The 19,036-nt window shown below is 40.2% G+C and overlaps 1 protein-coding gene across 1 annotated transcript in view; it reads right to left on the reverse strand.

Annotated features, from left to right (window-relative positions):
* Positions 1–6,089: 6,089 nt before the first annotated feature.
* The window catches only part of NR1D2 (nuclear receptor subfamily 1 group D member 2), a 24,874-nt gene continuing 11,927 nt past the window's right edge, over positions 6,090–19,036 (reverse strand). Inside the window, exons 4-8 of the mRNA XM_018570119.1 lie at positions 18,887–19,031; positions 16,108–16,769; positions 14,227–14,412; positions 9,594–9,804; positions 6,090–6,545 (exon numbers count right to left, since the gene is read on the reverse strand). Coding sequence (XP_018425621.1) covers positions 6,349–6,545; positions 9,594–9,804; positions 14,227–14,412; positions 16,108–16,769; positions 18,887–19,031 — 1,401 coding nt within the window. The 3' untranslated portion in view covers positions 6,090–6,348. The remainder of the gene's footprint in view (positions 6,546–9,593; positions 9,805–14,226; positions 14,413–16,107; positions 16,770–18,886; positions 19,032–19,036) is intronic.

The following is a 19,036-nucleotide window of genomic DNA, read 5'->3' on the forward strand; positions in this document are numbered from 1 at the left end:
GAACCACTTATATGAAAGGCTGATAAACTATAAAAAAAAACCCGACATGTCTGTATCTGTAAACCTGCCAATCTTACCAGTAAAATAAATCAATATAAAAATATAATTAAAAAATGTAAGACACAATCCACTCTCCAGTTTAAAACTGTCTGCTACTGCAAAATATACTTTATACTCTTTTAGAGCCCTTGGTGTTTGGTTCAACAAATCACAACTTAACGCACACGTGTCCTTAAAGTACATTGACTTACACACACACAATAAAAGTGTCTTAAGGACTCATATAAAAGTAAGCTTCACATGATAACTAAAAAAGAACTGTGCAGCACTGCTTTTTTGTCACATGTCCACTTAAAGCTGAGGAGCACAACATCCGCAATTTGCTAATGCTTTCCAGAGACTGAGCACAAAGTAATCTAGCACCACTCTTAGGCATACAGTTCAATATACTCTCTGTGAGGAGTAGAAAGTAAGAGCTGTAGAGATGCACAACAGGCTACAAGAGAAAGATTTGTAATACAGAACTGAGGAAAGAGGTAGAACGAATCGTGCATCTCTTATGTGCCTGGCCAAGTGGGCACCATTGATGAAGGCTATTGATAGAAGGGAATGCAGCACAGGAAAACCATTAGGTATAGTAAGTGAAGTGCAACAAAGTAATACTTAGCAGCAGATGTAATTGTTACTTCTCTAAAAAATCTACTCATGACATAGTAACTTGTCTGGATTTATTTTATGGGGATCATAATACGTTTATATTGCCACACAGTATATTTGTTTATAATATTACTTCTGTAAAAACAAACTGGAGTTAGGTCTCGTTCACATCTAGGCGTATTGCACATGCGCGTCTGTCGCGCCTTTTTTTACGGCGATTCGCAGTAAAAAAGTTGTGCGACCGTCGCGCGTTTCCGAAGGCTACTTGGCTGTATCCCAATGGAAACGCGCAACAAAACGGCCTAAAGTAGTAGCTGTACCTTTTCAGGCGTGGGCCGTTTTGTAGCGCGTTAGGGACGGGCGGAAATACGCCAAGGTGGGAACGAGACCATTGAATACAATGGGATTTATATTTTTGAGCGTTTTGTAGAGCGTTCGTCGAGTGTAGAACGCGCTACAAAACTTTCAGGTGTGAACGAGGGCTTATAGTGTTCTGCAGACCCCTGCAGGGTTTACCATTCAAAAACAAAAATAACAACACAATGAGGTGACAGTAATGTTTAATCTGAACCTGTACTACATTTTTTAATCTTCCAAAAGCAAAGTTCCTGCAAATGCCACAAGATGCCTGCTTTTAACTTTATAAACTAAAAAAAAAGCCTTTTCTGGCTCCTCTTATTTATTTTTACTTACTTCCCTGACTTCATGATGATGCTCTGCAAACTGCCGTTCACAATCTAATTAGACTAACCTAGTTTCCATTAAGAAAACTCACACTGGACAGGAGATGGCGGTTTGTGGAGCTCAGTCACAAAGTCAGGTACCAGTGACATGGTGAAACTCAATAAGAGAGAGGCACAGAAAAGGTTTGCAGCACAGAGCAGGCTCCATCCCCTCCAATCTCCCGGCCAATAATGGTAACAAAAGGCATTGGGGGAAATTCAGTAAAGCATTTGCAACACTTTTCTGGAGTCATGTGCATATTAGAAAGTCCTGCACCAAATTCATAAAAACTGTGCAAAAGTTTCCTTGCTATTTCTAACATGTGTGACAAATTCAGGTAGTTCTTACACAAGTAATACTAGCGTCATAGACAAAATTCTGTAGGCAGAGGCAATTCTGCGCTTCATCTACACCGTACTCACCATTAATGACAGGAGACAGGATTTCTAAAGAGTGTCAATGACTCTTTGTGAATTGCAGGGATTGTGTTTTGCCCGTTCTTCTGCAGGACTTTTGCTTTTAATAGTTAGAAATGGAGCACAGGTTAACTACAGTTATTACATGAGCATTGAGCTGAATCACTTTGTTATAATGTTGGCTCTTAATCAGCATTCTTGTATGAATATTAGGTATAAAATTAGTTACCAATGATATACAAGCTGTACCTGTCATGTTCTTGTCCATTAGAGCAGGAACGTTAAAGCATCAATGCCAATACTGGATCAATACTGGAACTAAACATTTTATGAAGATTTATCAAGATTTGTTAAAAGACAAGTTGTCAGATTATGACAAAGTGGAGAAAAAAAAATCACAAAGGAAAAAGCATATTTATAATTACAAAGTTGTCTGATAGATGGACATGCCCTAGTTAACCAGCAGGCGAGTTCTAATAAACTTTGACTCAACATAAAAAAAAAACAGCTACCTCTACTTTTATTCCAATAACATCATCATCATTTCATTCCAAAGCTTGTTTGGTATGGTACAGTACATTTTTTCTGACCCAATGGTATGCCACTGCATTCAGATATACATAGTACTTTTTTTTAAAGCGTTTTAATAAAAAGGAAAGTTGAATTTGTATGGCACAGAAAAGAAGCGAGATAAATAAAACATGAAGAATAGCATGCTCCCGCACTGAAAGAATTATGAATCACTTAAATATTACACAATGTTTTAGCAAATACAAAGCTCAACATCTATTTTTAAAGATATAAAAAATACTTGATATAGTTTTTTTGGTGCAAAAAGGGTCAGTATAGCAATTGTTTGTTTTTAAACTTGTGTGGACTGGCTAAGACCAACAGAGGAGATGAAACCACCTCTAGAATGAAGCCTAGGAGTAGTTTACACCAGTCTGATTCTACACTATTATGGTGCAGTAAGGGGATAGCAGTTGAATGCAGCCATTGAGCAGGAAATGCCTGAAAATAGATTGATACAGTACATCACCAAGACAGGATAGCCCTCTATAAATGGATAATCTGGTAAACCAATGGCTGAAAAGGACGTTTAAAAGACTAGTGCAAGAAGATGATTAATAAAAGCCCCATAAGTCACAGCAGGATATCTAAATGATTACGTGAAAAGCTAAACTAACAACTATGTAGCCACACTGGGCCTCGTGTATAAAAAAGGAAAGTGTCTGTATTGTTCATAACAACCAATCAGATTCCAGCTGCCTTTTCCCAAGGCAGATCTGATTATAAAATAAATGATTAATTGTGATTAGAACACAAACGCTTACCTTTCAGACAGTTTACATACACAAGACCTAAAGCTAGATATACTCTGCTGATTTATAGTTGTTCGGTCTTGAAACGTAAATCGCTATCGATTAGTCGCCAACCAGATGGAACACAATCTTCCTTATGGTGTAAACTACACATGTACCTTGTAGTAGTGATTGATCTCTCCCCAGTTGTGGGTGACTGATCACTACTCCATGTCACTTATATAGCTTGCACCATGTATTCCATCTGTTCAGCTACTACTCATAACAATCAATCACTAGTGATTATAGCAGCAAGACTGAGCCACTAAAAGTCAAGTGTGTAGTTCTAGCCTAATTGTTACCGCTTGGTTGCTAAACCTCATCTCTTACTAATATTGTACGGTGTTATTTTTGCTTGTTCCTATTTAGCAGCAAAGCAATAACATACATATTTAAAGGTCAGAAACCTTTGAGGAAAAAAAAGGCTGCCTCCTTTTTAAAGGTAAGCACAATGATTCAACAACTCTCCCGTTTCAGATATAAAGTGCATACCTTCTCTATCCCATTTCAAACCTGACACACTGGGCGCCTTGTGTATAAAAACAGGGAAGTTAAGCTTGTGGCCCATGCAAACCAGATGCTGAAAGCGTATCTAAACCCAAAATCAAAAATGTAATATGCTGCAGCTTACCAGTCTTTGGATCCAGAGGCTGCATTTGTTTTTTCTTTTCAGGTTCTTTTTGTTTATTTTCACCCAGTAATCCTGGGATTAACAGTTTTTATCCCTGGGTGGCTATATTAACTCTTCCACTGTATCTATGGATTGAGCAATGATTGCCACCCAGACTAGATTTCAAACATTCAACATCCTGTCCTATCACGCAATGTCAATGCAGTAGGGTGCGCAGTCAGCAGTGGCAACATATAGATCCAAAAGCAGAAATAGCCAGCACTCCTTAAACACTATGGGGTCTATTCACAAAGCTGCCGAAGGATCTGGCCGAAAAGCAGAGGTGATAATAGCATATATTTGCAGCACAGCTATATGGAAGCCATGCTACCCCAGTCAAGGCCCCTTTGTACTAGAATAGCGATTACAATATACAGAGGGGCCTTGATGGCGCAGTGTGGCTTCCACATTGCTTTGCTGCAAATATATGCTATTGTCACCTCTGCTTTTAATAAGGGGTGCAGGCCATTTCTGCTTTGGATTTCAAACATGTCCGCCTTTGTTGATCTCCATTACAGGGAGGTGGGGGTAGATTTTCTGCTAAGATCACAAGGTGTTTTCTATACTTTTTAAAAAAATGGTCTTAGCCTGAAAAGAGAAAACCAATGCAGCCACCATGTCTATGGAAGAGTAAGCTGTAATATGTTAAAGGTTTGTTCTTAGGTTTAGATATCCTTTTAATTGCATCAGTAGCTTGCAGGAGATAAGCAGCAGGATTATCTGCTATAAAGCACAACTTAGTGTTCTCTTTATTTAGATTTCATATTGAAGCTCTATTGTAACAAAATCTTCAACAATAAAATATAAATGCTGCACTTGTAGTCTAAAATTAGCACTACAACAGTGCATTGCTGTTCGCCTGGACGTACCATTGCTGTCACCTGCCAAACAGTTAGTTTCAATGTTTTAAGGACATTTACATTTAAGTCACTGAGTATGACTAGAAATGACCCAGTTGCACAGTGGGAGGCTTCAATGTAACAAATGTTTGCAGCATGATAAAGGGTTTTTTTTTTTGTTTTTTTTAACTTTTAAAAAATATAATCCATTAGTAAATTTACCAATAACTCTGGGAGTTTTATACATGTTATACATCTTTTATATACTATCTGTTTCAGCTCCCTTCACAGGTTAAAATATTGCGGGGAAGCTGGTTTATATTTATATATATATATATATTTTTCTTTCTTTTCTGTAATGCTCTGACTAGGAATATTTACAGTCACTATCATATACTGTACACATAAATACAGAAACAAAAAGAGAAAATACACTCACGCGCACGCTAAGAATCTGTGTGACAGACAACAATTTAGATCTTGGCAGAGGCACATATCGATTCCATAAAGCATTGAGAAATGATAATGAGATACGTACTTCATCTCACTGACCAGTGTCTACAGTATGTATCTACTTTCCACACTTGTATAGCACATACCGAGGGTGTACTACATGGCTACCTGGTCATAGCGCATTTTCATACAAGTACTGAAGACTAAAGGCTCAATTCACCAATCTTTAACACAAGGACCACCATCTTTTTTTTTAGCCATGTGACTAAAATGTCCAAATCTCAATGGACTCAACTGAAAATAACTGTCACTGAAAATAAGTATCATTATCCCGGTGTGTCGACTTTGTGAATCGAGCCTTAGGTGTAACAGAGTTTTTAGTGATGTACAATTCTTACACTACCCTGTATTATGGCATGTGATTGGTGCTCAACAACCATTTGCTGCACACCAAAGAAATGTGTAACCAGCTTTTAAGGTTAGTTCACATCACACAGCGAGCATTATTGTGCGCATTACGTGCTTGTCTGCTGGTGTGGACACGCGCTGTGATGCACTGTTAAAGCGCATTGATTGCTTTTTTTCCTTTTTCCTTAAGTTATTAACCTAATATTGTTATTCTATGTGCTGCAGCACTGTGCGCCAGAACAAGATGCGCAAAAGTGCAACATTTCCTATTTTCTTTTTTAAGCAAAAAATTTACATTACCGAAAGTAATAGGACATAAGGCAAAATTCCTATAATAGATATTTTTTTTTGGGGGGGGGGGGAGGAAACCAAAATGAGGGAATTTCAATTAGTGTTATTCAGCATGTCTACATACCTAATAATACTAAAAATTTTAAAGTGCACACGACTTATATCATTGTACATAGTAATTAGAATCGAGAATGGATAGGATAGCTTTGTTTTTCATCTCAGGCAGCTGAATGTCTTAGTAAACCCCTGACTGCATTGCACCAGTTCCCTGTACACAGGTGGCACAACTCTCCATTTTGTGGACTAAGGCAACATTCATGAGAATGAAGCCACCCAACGATTTACATCATTTCTTCTGAAGCATTAGGGCTGCACTTTCATGAATATAAGATAAACCCACAAAATGGAAAGCAGCAATGGTGCACATTTACACAGCTACTCATATTTAACTTGTGCCAGGAATACCAGTAGGAACGCCTCATCTGTCACACAACATACAGTAGACATTACGCACAATGGTTTTTATAGGCCTATGGGTGAATCTTGAAAGCCAGAAGCTCCTCTGAGTGCATGTTATTTAGAGAACGCAGGTCCGCTAACTTCAGGAGGAGTCTGGTAAAGGTGGAGGCCTCATTGGGATGGTTTTTCATGATTAAAGTCCTCAAGGCACGGATCAGTGTCTCTTGCAAAGCTTCAACAGAGTTTACATTTTCAATACCAGAGCGATCTGTGGACAGATGACAAATATATTTTGATCTTGAGCCTTTTTTAAATGAATTTTTAAGAACGTCTGTACATATTTTAAAGCATTAAACCAAAGTAATTTGTGATCCAGGATGTAATATGGAAGCAAATGCTTTATACAAATGAACTAATGCATACAGGTATTGTTGAACGTTCTCATAACTTTTGCAAACAACATATAGTAGCCTGTTTAGGGGGGAATTTATCAAAACTGGTCCAGACAAAATCTGAAGCAGCTGTGCATGGCAACCAATAAGCTTCTCTCTTTCGTTTCCAAATCTTCAAAACAAACTGAAGAGAAGATGATTGGATGTCGTCGGCAACTGCTCCAGATTTTGTCTGCTCCAGTTTTGATAAATGCCCCTCAATGTGGATATTGTTATCCTCTCTCTGCTGAACACTGCCGTTTTTACTCAACACTGGGCCTGAATTTTAGGTCAATCATAAAATGCTGGCCATGGTGGGCCTGCGGTGTCCTACTAAGTGTACCACACATAAAGCTGCAACTCCGTAACCGGAGGAGGGACCAGTCACATGACATGCCACATGATATGATATCCGTCCTATCTTTTGCCTAAACTCAGTTAAGTTCCATAACTTTCATATAATAAAAGGTACTGTAGGAAATACACCAAAGAAAATGAAAACCCTGTCAATTGCCAGTTACACCATCTTCCTACTGAGTGTGTTAGTAATCAACCCTGAGATCAGGCAGGAGACGGGTCAGCCTCTATTAGTGGCCTTACAGTCTGGCACTGGGTGACTCTAAAGCTGGTCACACACCTGTAGAATTTTGTACAAAATGTTCATGTGAAATTAGGAGAGAAACTGTTAGTCAGAGCATTCGATAGTACCATAATGGACTCTATTGCCATGCCAGTAGGTCAACTTCTAAAGTTTGATTTCTGGATGCATGATGAAGTAATATAATGTTAATTTTCCAAGCACATGTGAATTACAATTATTATGTTCAAATTTAGAAATTTGTTAAACAAAAATATTCCTTCCTTTTCCTTCGATTTTTCTACACACTATGGTCCAAAATGATTGTTGATTTGTACACATTAACACTCAGAAAAGCAAACAAACACAATTCTACTGGTGTACGGGCAAGCTTAAAGTGTATTTCCACATTTGCAGCCACATTGGGATAACACCTATTTTACCTTTGTTAAATGTTCCCATTCACATAGCATAAGCTAAAAAAAAAAAAGAAAAAAAAAAAAAAAAGGTATTTAAAACATGTGTTTTGCAGTTTAAACTGGTTTTACTTGGGTTGGGGTTTTAAGTGTTAATATTTCTTCTATCTTATCTTTCTTTGCAGTTAGGAGAGGCTGCAAAGGTTGAGGGGGTCTTAGGAGGCTTCTCCATTGTATGTTAATTAAGTGAATGAGAGAAACCCAATCCTAAGCCTTTCCATTAGGACAGATTACCATGAAGGTGCTGAGAAAAACCTGCAATCGGCCATCTTGTCTGCTGTAACAAAACATCTAAAAAAAGGTCAGATATATATTTCTCAAAATTGACTGCAAAAGTGGAAATACACTTTAAATAAAACAACAACACACACACGCTCTAATACCTGGTTTGGATTCTTACAAATACTTGCTCATCCTGTCTGCTAGTTTGGGTACAACATTCCAGTTACTGCCCAAATATGAATTTCACATACCGGTAATAGGAAATTAACTGCTGATTATGTTGTTGCTCTGCAGACAGTTCTATACAGTTTTGCTTTCCTGTGCAGTACACTGGTTCTGAATAGCTATGTTCATATTTCAGCCATGCTGTTATGAACATTAAAGAATATCTTTTTCTCAACATTTATATGACAACCAAATTGTTGGGGATTAGTGATGGTTTAGGACAAATTATACCACTACTAGGGGTGCTTGAGCATTTACAGCCACAGTCTTTCTTTACCACCCCAGGCAGTGTAATAGCCTGTGCCAACCCCTGTTACTTTGCATAGCTTGAACAGCATGTAAATGTGGCTAAAATTATAGTTTAACACTGGCATGGGAAAGAAAAGGTATACTGATTGCCATCATTAAAGGAGAACTATGGGGTTCTATCTTTTCTTTATTTTTGCATTCCTTAGGCAAATAAGTAAATTGTGTAATTTACTCCTATTAGCCAAAAAGCACCCTAAGCCTGTAAACCCTTTTTTAAGATGGTGGGTGGGGCTAAGCGCCGCAATGAGGAGAGATCCCGACAATACTGTCGGCATCCTCCCCACTGATCTTCGTCACTGTGACTGACAGTGATTCTTCAGAGCTGCGCGTCCACAAATATATGGACATGCGCAGCAGCTCTCTCCTTACCTGCCCGTCCCCGTCCTCTGTGCCAGCCTTCCAGACACGCTGCTGCCCTTTATCCCCTCCCTCCTCCTCTCCATCTGCCCCGCCTACTTCACGTGTAGTGTGCAGTGCATTGAGAAGAACCTCCCCCTGTGTGACGCTGACATCCGAATTACTGGGGATCGCTGATGAGAGAGGGGAAAGAGCACTGAATGTGCAGGGAGGCTGAGTCCGTTTCTTTCTTACAGTCTCTTGCTGCTGCCTTTTCACTTCAGACTCCGCCTCACAAATGCCAGCGTGCACGCGCTGACAAAACACGGCTGTGCACGATGATAGGAAGCGCGGCCACAGCAATGGGATCATTTGGAAAAAAAAGGTTTGGGCGGGCTGGATCAACGGTTAACGCCCCCCTAAGAGGAAAGGAGTTCGGAGCAGGGCTGAAGATGGCCGTTTACTACAGGTTTTGAGGATGTCATCTGTGATGTGCTGCGACTTTAAAAAAAAGGAAGAATGCTACTACAAATCAAGGTAAGGGGTATTTTTATTTGCCCTTAGGTCATAATTCTCCTTTAAATAATAACTACTGTTGATACAATTATCAGAATACAAGATTTTTCACAACAGTGGTTCTTTAAGATTGCTAATTTTGGTAATCTACAAGTGGGGGTTCAAGGTCACAATGTTTGTAAAGGAAGGATGGCATGAGAAATAATAGAATATTCCTCTCTTACCTGCTGAGACAAGGACAACTGCTGTAAACAAACTCATCTCCTCCTCACTAAGATTCAGTGCTTTAAGCTTCTCGCTGAATTCAAAGACAGAGTTCAGCAGCTCGCCAGCTCCCATAGAGCGCAGCTCATCCACATTGTACTTCTTCCCGCTTAGAAAAGTGACAGTACGCTCCTTCATATCAAACAGTGATGCAAACCGAACCATCAATACCTGGCAAAAGAAAAAGACAAAATACTAGTGTTATTTTAATATATGACTTAAGGGGGGCTTAATGGATCTTCTAGCAAGTTAAATATTTACTAGGGATGCACCGATACTTGGCATTTTCACAAGAACTCCCAGGGTTGCAACGGTTGAAGCTGGGACCTGGCGCTCCACCACTGTCCTGAAATCATTAGTCTGTATTGTTTTAGAAAAACTGTCACATGACAATAAACAAAAATGTATCAGTAATCGTACTTGTAAGTACTTGGACAAGTATCAGTACTTGTACTCGCAAAACTGGTATCGGTGCATCCCTTTATTTATAGTTATAAAAACAAAATCATACATTAAAACAGAGATGTACAAATCCCAGGAGCTCCGTGTGCTCCTTACAAATGACAGCTGCCACATAAACTTTTGAATTTTTCTCTAGTCTAGTCTTGGAGCTCAAAAGTATCGGTACATGTACTTGCACCAAGTACTGTACTTGGTATCAGTGCATCCCTAAGATTTACTAAATATTGTATGCTTTTAGACTTCGTAATTAGTCATTTTGTTGAAGTTGTCTATCAACTACACTGGATACCAGAGCTGAAAAGAAGCATTGTGGAAAGGGAGGATCCCTTTTCTTCATGTCCCAGGTCTTTCCTATGACTCATGATGCCCTAGGTTCCCTCCAGTGTTGCTCACATAACCAAAAGCCTCAGCATTTGGCCAAGTGATTTCTGCTGTAGGAGATGAGAGCTTACATTGGCTAATTCTCTTTTTTAGAGATCATTATTATTATTATTATAATACAGGATTTATATAGCGCCAACAATTTGTGAAGCGCTTTACAAAATAGTGGAGACAATACAGCTACAATACAATTTCAGAATAGGGTTGGGAGGGCCCTGCTCGTGAGAGCTTACAATCTAGTAGGAGGGGCAAGTGATACAAAAAGGTAATAATTGTTTGGACTGAGTTATTGGAGGAAGTAGAAGCCAGTTATGATGAGATGAGATAGGCTTCCCTGAAGAGATGAGTTTTTAAGGATCGCCTAAAGGTGGGCAGCATAGGAGATAGGCGGACAAAGCGGGGTAAGGAGTTTCAGAGGATGGGGGACACTCTGGAGAAGTCCTGCAGGCGAGCGTGGGAGGAGGCAATTAGAGAGTTAGAGAGCAGGAGGTCTTGAGAGAAGCAGAGAGGACTGTTTGGGTGATATTTTGAGATGAGGTCAGTGATGTAGGTTGGGGCAGAGTTGTAGATGGCTTTGTATGTTGTGGTTATTATTTTGAGATCATGCATCATGGTGGTGGTTATAAGACCAACATTTTCTCCAGGACAGGTCTATAACCCTTTATTTATTCATCAGACTTTTAACACAGTAGTAAACTCATATTTTAGGGCTGGTAATGATTAGAATTTTCCTGTTCGATTAATCAAAAAAAATTTTTAATCGACTAATTTCGATTATAAACGCACATACAGATCCAACTACGTTTAGGTAATAGGGCGCATTCTGATATTAATATATTCTAATATCAATATAGATTAATATAGATAATGTTCTGACCAAAAAAGTCAGAACCCAGTTAAAGTCAGCCAACAAGCTTTTTTAGAAGGAGGTTACCGATGACAGCCTATATATTTCTCTCAGTATAGGTTTCCTTTCAGTTGAGCAGAATCAGGAGTCTGTGATGTAGAGTGAAAAAAACCTACTTTGCCAGAACACTGTCAAGAAGCAAAAAAGCGTGCGGTTTGTCAATATCCTTGGTCATACTCAGTTATATGGCCTCAAAATAAGCACACATGAAAACACCTGTGACTCTCACTGATTTACACTGTCAAGAAGTCATAGTGCGTGGTTCACAAGTACGTTATAGCACATTGAAATGTATTGGCAGACTTCCCACCCTGTCTTTGAGGTTTCTGAGTGCACCAGAAGATAAAATGAGCAACAAATTGACCGGGCTGTTACCATTTGAACCCTGCTCATGAAATGATACAGCATGGAAAGCAAAAAAACATCTGAATAAGTGATGAATTCACTTGCACAGTGGGAAGTTGACAAGAGCAGGTGGAACAGAATTAAATGAAGCATGCAACTTTGTGATATACCGCTTGGTATAAACCATGAGACTCACCGGCCCAAGTGATTCCGTCAGGTAACAAAGGGAAGGGGGAGGAGTCCGGTGACGTCACTGACATCGATGTCACCGGACTCCTCCCTTCTTCCCTTCGTTACCCATCACGGACAACTACATCACCCGACTCCTCCCCCCTTCCCTTCGTTAGCCGACAGAGCCACTCGGGGAAGGGTGGAGGAGTCCGGTGACGTCGATGTCCGTGACGTCACCGGATCTCCGACGGAAGACCCGGAAGCCGGCGGAGAGGTGAGTACCGATCAAAATAATTTTGATCGATCAAAAAAATTAACGATTAATCGAGGGATTAATCGTTAATTTCCGCAGCCCTATAATATTTGCCATTAGATTTGTTTTAAAGCCAACCACTGTGTGAGGATAAGCTGTTGACATAACGTGCTTAGTATGCGCATCATGGCCTACTTACCCATCAGTGTGCCCTCCTTCAGTCTTGATAGCTCGAGTCTCCAGACACCATTCAGACCACCTCCATCTCCACTGCACTTCTTCAGAGTCCTGCAGCAGTCTTCAGCCATTCTTCAGCCACTGAAAGGTTACCGGCAAAGTAACGAATGGATGCATGCACACAGAAGTTACATCATCCCCGGTATCTTATTATCGGCATGCCAAGAATTAACCTGGATAAAACTGTATATCCAGAGCAATTACTTTAGACAGCACAAGGAGCCAGGGTTTGGATTTTTTGATTTGAAGTGTTGCAGATGTAATTATAATCAACTGCTACTATCGATAGTATCAACAGTAGATGAGAGGAAACTGATAATTGCCAGGCAGGCTGGCAAACATAAGTTTACAGGTGAAAAAAGTTTCATACCTTACTAAATATCACAGTTCTGATTAATGCAATCCTCCTTAGTTCAAGTATTTTCAAACTACCAGGAAACTTACAGTGTGCATCATGACAGCTCACTCAACTTGGTGAAGAAAGATACAAAACTGCAATTTGCCTTTGCAAAGATAAGCTGATCTGGAAACCAAACTTAGTGAACGTTTCACTAAGAATTCAAGATTTTATTAGGCAATGATACCTGAACCATCATGACAGAATAGGCAGATTTGGAATATTTCAACTGCAAATATCATTGCATACAAACATAGGATCTGCAGAATCGCAATAGGGGTATGAAGTAAATTCAGGGGATAAGTGAATACATCTTGCCTTTCTTTATACACTGAGTGGCCAGATTATTATGATCACCTGACGTTTGTAGGCAAATTAGCTATAATTTCACGCTGAAGTTGCTAGAGGGCCAGACCATTATAAATAGGGAAGCAGGTTGTTTACCACAACAGTAGAAGTGATTTTTTCTGAAGATATGGGTAAACAACGCGATTTACAGCCTTGAACGTGGGATGATTGTTGGCGCTCGGAGCCATGGAGCGAGTATCAGCAAAACAGCAGAATTTGTTAAATGTTCAAGAGCAGCGGTTGTTAAAGTGTTTAAAGACTGGACTGTCAGCTGAAAATCTGGGTCTGAACGTGCGGATTGTGGCCGTCAGCGACTAGTCAATGTTAGGGCAGAACGGAGAGTGGCAAGACTGGTACAAGACAACAGTGCAGTGTCAGATTCCTCGCATCACCTTTCAACATCTCGTGGAGTCACGTGGCGGCCCAACCAAGTAATTTTGTGGAGTTATCTCGTGGCCCAACAAAGTACTGATGGGGTGGTCATAATAATCTGGCCACTCAGTATATATTATGTAATGTTGAGCTTATTCATCAATGCTGAGATTAGTTTTAGTGGTGTGTGCTTTGCGGAAGCGCTATCAATTAATGTGAAAATCCGGTAAAATAGAAATTGGGCATTGAGACAGCACCCTTTCAGGGGAGTTCTCACTTCTGCCACATGGCTTCCATCTACTGCTACAGGATGGCAATGCAGATTCTGCATCCCCATATTATTATCATCCATAATAGCAAAATCAAGAACAAGCGCTGGGGGAGGCCATAGCATGTTAGAGGTAGCCTCAGATAGCATCAAACATAGCAGTGTTCCTGTACTGTGGAACAATCAGGCCTAGATGGCTAGTTTGGGCTCATTTGATCTCCTGTGATCTGCCCAATCTCAACCATTCTGGTCATAATTATATGACAACATTTTCTGTATCCTATGCATGTTCACCTCTTGCCTCTGGTATTCTAAAGAGCGGACAGTGCTGTCAAAATGGAGTTACTGCATTGTCCTTAGCAAAACTTCATTTAATAGAAAAAAGTGAAGGTGTTATATCTTATGCGTTCAAGCCGCTTTCCAAGTCTCAATCTAGCACCATAAAATCTCACCTCAAACGTTCCAGCTTTCAGCAAGATGACCTGATCATGTTGCGAAAGGTCCTTGAATCCTGGAATGCGCTTGGCAAATTCCACCACTTCTTTCACAGCTGGGGTAAAGCTCATGGAGAATTCTTCCCAAATTTGAGGTCCCGATTTGTTTGGGTCCATGTAAGGAGACATGCTCATAGGACAAACCTGCAAAGTATAAAACCTAATAAGTATACAAGCACCAGAAACTAAATCTCTGCATATTGCCCCAATCAGACTCAAAGATGCCCCCCAATACTACGTTTAAAAATAACCACTAAAAATAAATCACCAAATTAAAAAAAACATACATGAGGCTCACTGTACATGTAAGTACTGAGTCACATGTTAAAAGTACACTCCAGTCACAACTGAAAATGAATCCTTGAGATGCATACATGAACCCACTCAGGGCTTCAGTTTCCGGGCATTGCTGTAGTGCACCAGCATACTCCACTACCTTTTGCCAATAATCTGATTATCCGGTAACCTATTCCTTACTTGTAATTCAGGAGAGGGATTTCCAGACACACCCACTATAGGCACCGTGCTGTATTAAAGTCCTAGCACTGAGATGTTTCACTTAGCCCCTAGTCAGATTCAAACCTGCACTGGAAATTCAATCTTGACTGGTGGAACATTAAAGCTGAACTCCAAGTATAAGCAAATATTGTATAAATACAAGAGGCATGTGTATTCTTACTTGAATGTTGGTGTGATTTGTGTATTCCCTCCAGATCTGTGCAGTAATGTAGTGCGAGACTACCTCTGTACAAGAGCTTCCTCTATAAAGACCAGTCACTGCTGCTCTCTCACCTTGAACAGGGTGACTGGTCTTGTATCCGCCTCTTCCTGTAGTTTTCTACAGGCAGCATGTAGTGGGTGGGCCTGTTAGGGTTCCTCCCACAACTCTGCACAGTTCATATGCAGCACAGTGATTATGTCATCACCACTTTTAGAAGGCAATAGTTGGAATCTGCAAAGGCATTTCGTGCACACAAAGTGAATTTTTATTATTTGTGGTCACTGGGGAATTTATTTCAATGAAAGGTTTTTGTTTTTTTATCTGGACTACAGCTCCACCCCACACGTAAGTAGTATTCTACAATCTGTCTGCTGAGGATTACATTTGCCTCATAATACAGTAAAGAGAGCAGACTTTTTGACTTAAAGAAAACTTGTGCTTTGTCTCTGACGAAGCAATAGATTTACTTTATTCCCAACTCCCCAGCAGAATGCATGCTTTGCTATTCCTACGCACTGTCTACCAGTCCATTTAATCTCTGAGTCACTCTAATGAGTGCTTACACAGTGCTGAAGACTCTCTTCCCACCCGAGTGACAGCATTATCACATGAGATAGATACCAAGAAGTACCAGGTAATTTCTTTGCTACCAGAAACTGAAGGAAGCATGCATGCATGATGGTGTGTTTTTGTATTCCCAGAAAATTGGGTTATGAAAAACTAGAGGATTTTACACTGCTGGATGGCATGTGCAATGATAAAGCCATGCTGTTGCCCATATCACACTTTAGATGTGCTGGAGAGTACCTTTAATACAGGAAATGAAGAAACACATCAAAAAGTAAAAGTACCCACAGACATTGGATGAATGTTATCCAATAACAGGAATTTGAACATGGATTCTTATTTGGGTTTTTACTGCCTAATTTCAATTTGTTCTCCATATTAAAGTCAAATTGAGCCCAGTGCCAGGGTACACACCAAATTAGGTTCATATGTCAAGCACTAATTAATACATTCTTAAGTTGAGTGGACAGTATTTTTACAGTGGAAGCCCATAATGTCTGTGAGCACCTCTAAAGAATAAACAAACAAAAGTAGTCAAAAAAACTTTGTACCAAATGCATTCTCCTTCCTCTATTGCAGGGGTAACCATTCATGTGCCCAGCCTGAGATACGTTAATCATGGGTGTATTACTGAACTCCTTGTGGGAGTAGCCATTGGAAATTTTTATGTTCTGTTCACTAGAGTAGTAAACAGCATGGGAATATGGACAACCCATGTTGTTTTTGCCCCTGTGTTGTTCATTCACATAGTTCTGACTTTCACTAACTGGACATCGGGCAACGTTGACACCATTCTTGAAGTGAATATTGTTACTGTATTTCACATTATTCATCCTTTCTTCCCTCTGGTGGCTGGCTTCACCTTTAAATTCAGAAGTCTCCTGGTTGTACATGAAAGTCTCTCTGTGAGCCCTAGTTACTGTACCAATGACCTCCTCTTTACTAATCTCTGAAGATGGAGGAGGTGGAGGAAGTGAAGATGATGAATGTGGAGTGAGGCTTTTTTCTGGATTTTGCTGAGCCTTGCTATCGATGTTTTCTTGAACAGGATGGGGCACAGGTGGCAAAACGGACGGTGAAGCTTGGTAATCTGGCAGTGCTTCTTGAGGTCCCGAGCTACCAAACTGACTGTTCATCATAGTCTTCATGGCAGACTGCATTTCCATCAGCATTCGCTGCTTTTCGCGCTTCGGGATGCGACCAAAACGAACAGCTGATGAAGAAGGACAACGTTAGAAGGGAAATGAGAGGCAGACTATTCTAATTCAGTAGTATCTCTGACAAATAACCAATAGAGGAAGCACCACAAATCTGCTTTTCAAAAGGATGCAGCAGAGATGTTCCCAAGGAGGATAGGAAATGTAAGGGAGACCATGTATGAACAACTAGAAGAAAGCAAGCAGGAAGATACAGTAAGTGGAGATGTTGTTCATAGTGACCAATCAGATTCCTTATTTCATTTTTTCCGCCCACAGAATTAAACAAAATGCGTGACTGGTCACTGTTGGCAACATTTCTTTTTTCCCCATATTAAATTCTCCATTGTTAATTAAAAGTTCCCCTGAATAGCATTATGGAAAAAGAAATGTGTATTAGCCAGGTTCCAATACATGCATTCAATGAAAGTTCTGCCCCTTTTGTACTGTTGGAAGAAAAACAAAGCAGAAACCACTATGTAACACTAAGTCACCTGTTACTGCCATACAGAACAATTCATTTCTGTAAAATATATATATATATATATATATACACATACATATATACACACACATACATATATACACATATACATATACACACACACACACATTACACACACAGTATTTGTTTACAGATCGTTATAAAATTATGTTAGCCCCTGTTCACATCTCTGTGATACGACATACTCAAAATACTTAGTTAGACCACCAAACCATCTTTCAGTCAAAAAACATGTACATTTTCAAAGGTGATTGTGAATGTAGGGCCTATAGAAGACAGAAATGGAAGCACTGCCTTATTAGTAACCAGTAAAAAAAAAATAAGCTGATTACATAGTCCCCTGAGAAATCTTGGCTTTGGATTGTCTGTTTGGGTCAGGCATGGCCTACACACATTAGCTCATTGACCAGTCCAGCTGTAACTGGCTGGACAATTATTTTCAGTTGCTTCCAATAAGATTTGAAAATTACAGCCACATGGATAAAATAAAGATCCCTATCTCTGTGTTAAAACTTTGTGAACTGAACCCTTTGTGTCAGGAAAAAGAAACTTGTGACTTTGTCTATTCAAGCGAAGGTAACAGGTTGTCTTAGGGTCTGTGATAATGGGATTTGTTTGCTGCTAGCGGGTTTTACAATCCCACATGTATAGGAATGCATAACCCATGTAAAGCAGGCCAGAAGGAGGCCAACTTCACTTGCCAATGAATTTTGTATGATCTCAGAAGTGTGTCAAACTGATCCCATCAACACAAGCTCAACCGACACTTGAAAGCACACCGTCTCATCTTTAGCATATTGCCCCACTGCTCCATTTATCTGTGGGAAGCCTTGGAAATAAAGTCTGAGTATGAGGATCATGTACCTTTTCCCCTTTCTACCAAGGTGCAGTACTCTAGGTATGAGTGGCCAATTGACAGGCCCACACACCATCCCGTGGTAGAGGGGAGAAGGTCATTAACCCTCCAACACAGGCAATATGCAGTGATTAGACACAGGGCTTTAGCAGGCTAACAGGGCAGTGGGAGAGCTCAAGGCAGGGAAGTATTAGGCTAGGTTCAAACCTAGGCGATTTATCTCGCGGATTGAGTTGCGTGATATTGCGCAAAACACAGATGCGCATTGATGTCAATGGAGGCTGTTGACACCGTTGCGATTTATCGATCTGACAAAATCGCCTGTCCAGCAAAAAGGTACAGGAGCTATTTCCGGGCGGTTGTCGCACGGTTTGGGTCCCATAGACATTTCTATGCACTGAAAATCGCATGACAACCGCAGGTTTTCAAAGCACAGTTGCGCAAAGTAAAACAACCGCGCGAAAACAGCTCACCAGCTCAATCGCCTAGGTATGAACCTAGCCTTAGCAGGTGTGGCGTAGCGGGTAGTGACCTTTCACCCCTCGGCCTGAATGGGCAAAGTGACGAGTTTTGTTTAATAGAAAACAGGAATAAGAGAAGATCATGTATTTATTGCTATTTACTGTTCAATCAAACTGCTTTTCAACCTGTGGCTGCTTTCACCGAGAACATGAATGATAGAATACAGACAGTTACCCCCCTGAGAATCTCACCCCATGATCTTTAGCCAGTTTACTTCCAGCAATGATAAATGTGTAAGACATCTCACATACCATCCCTGGACATGCCGACAGACAAACATTTCTTGAAGCGGCATTGCTGGCAGCGATTTCGGTTCATCCTCATGATAGAACAGCTCTCATTCTTGAGGCACTTTTTGTACTGGATGTTTTGTTGTATGCTTCTTCTAAAAAAAACCTAGG

Source organism: Nanorana parkeri, unplaced genomic scaffold (assembly GCF_000935625.1).
Source record: "Nanorana parkeri isolate BGI_ZX_2015 unplaced genomic scaffold, ASM93562v1 scaffold37, whole genome shotgun sequence".
Lineage (NCBI taxonomy): Eukaryota > Metazoa > Chordata > Amphibia > Anura > Dicroglossidae > Nanorana > Nanorana parkeri.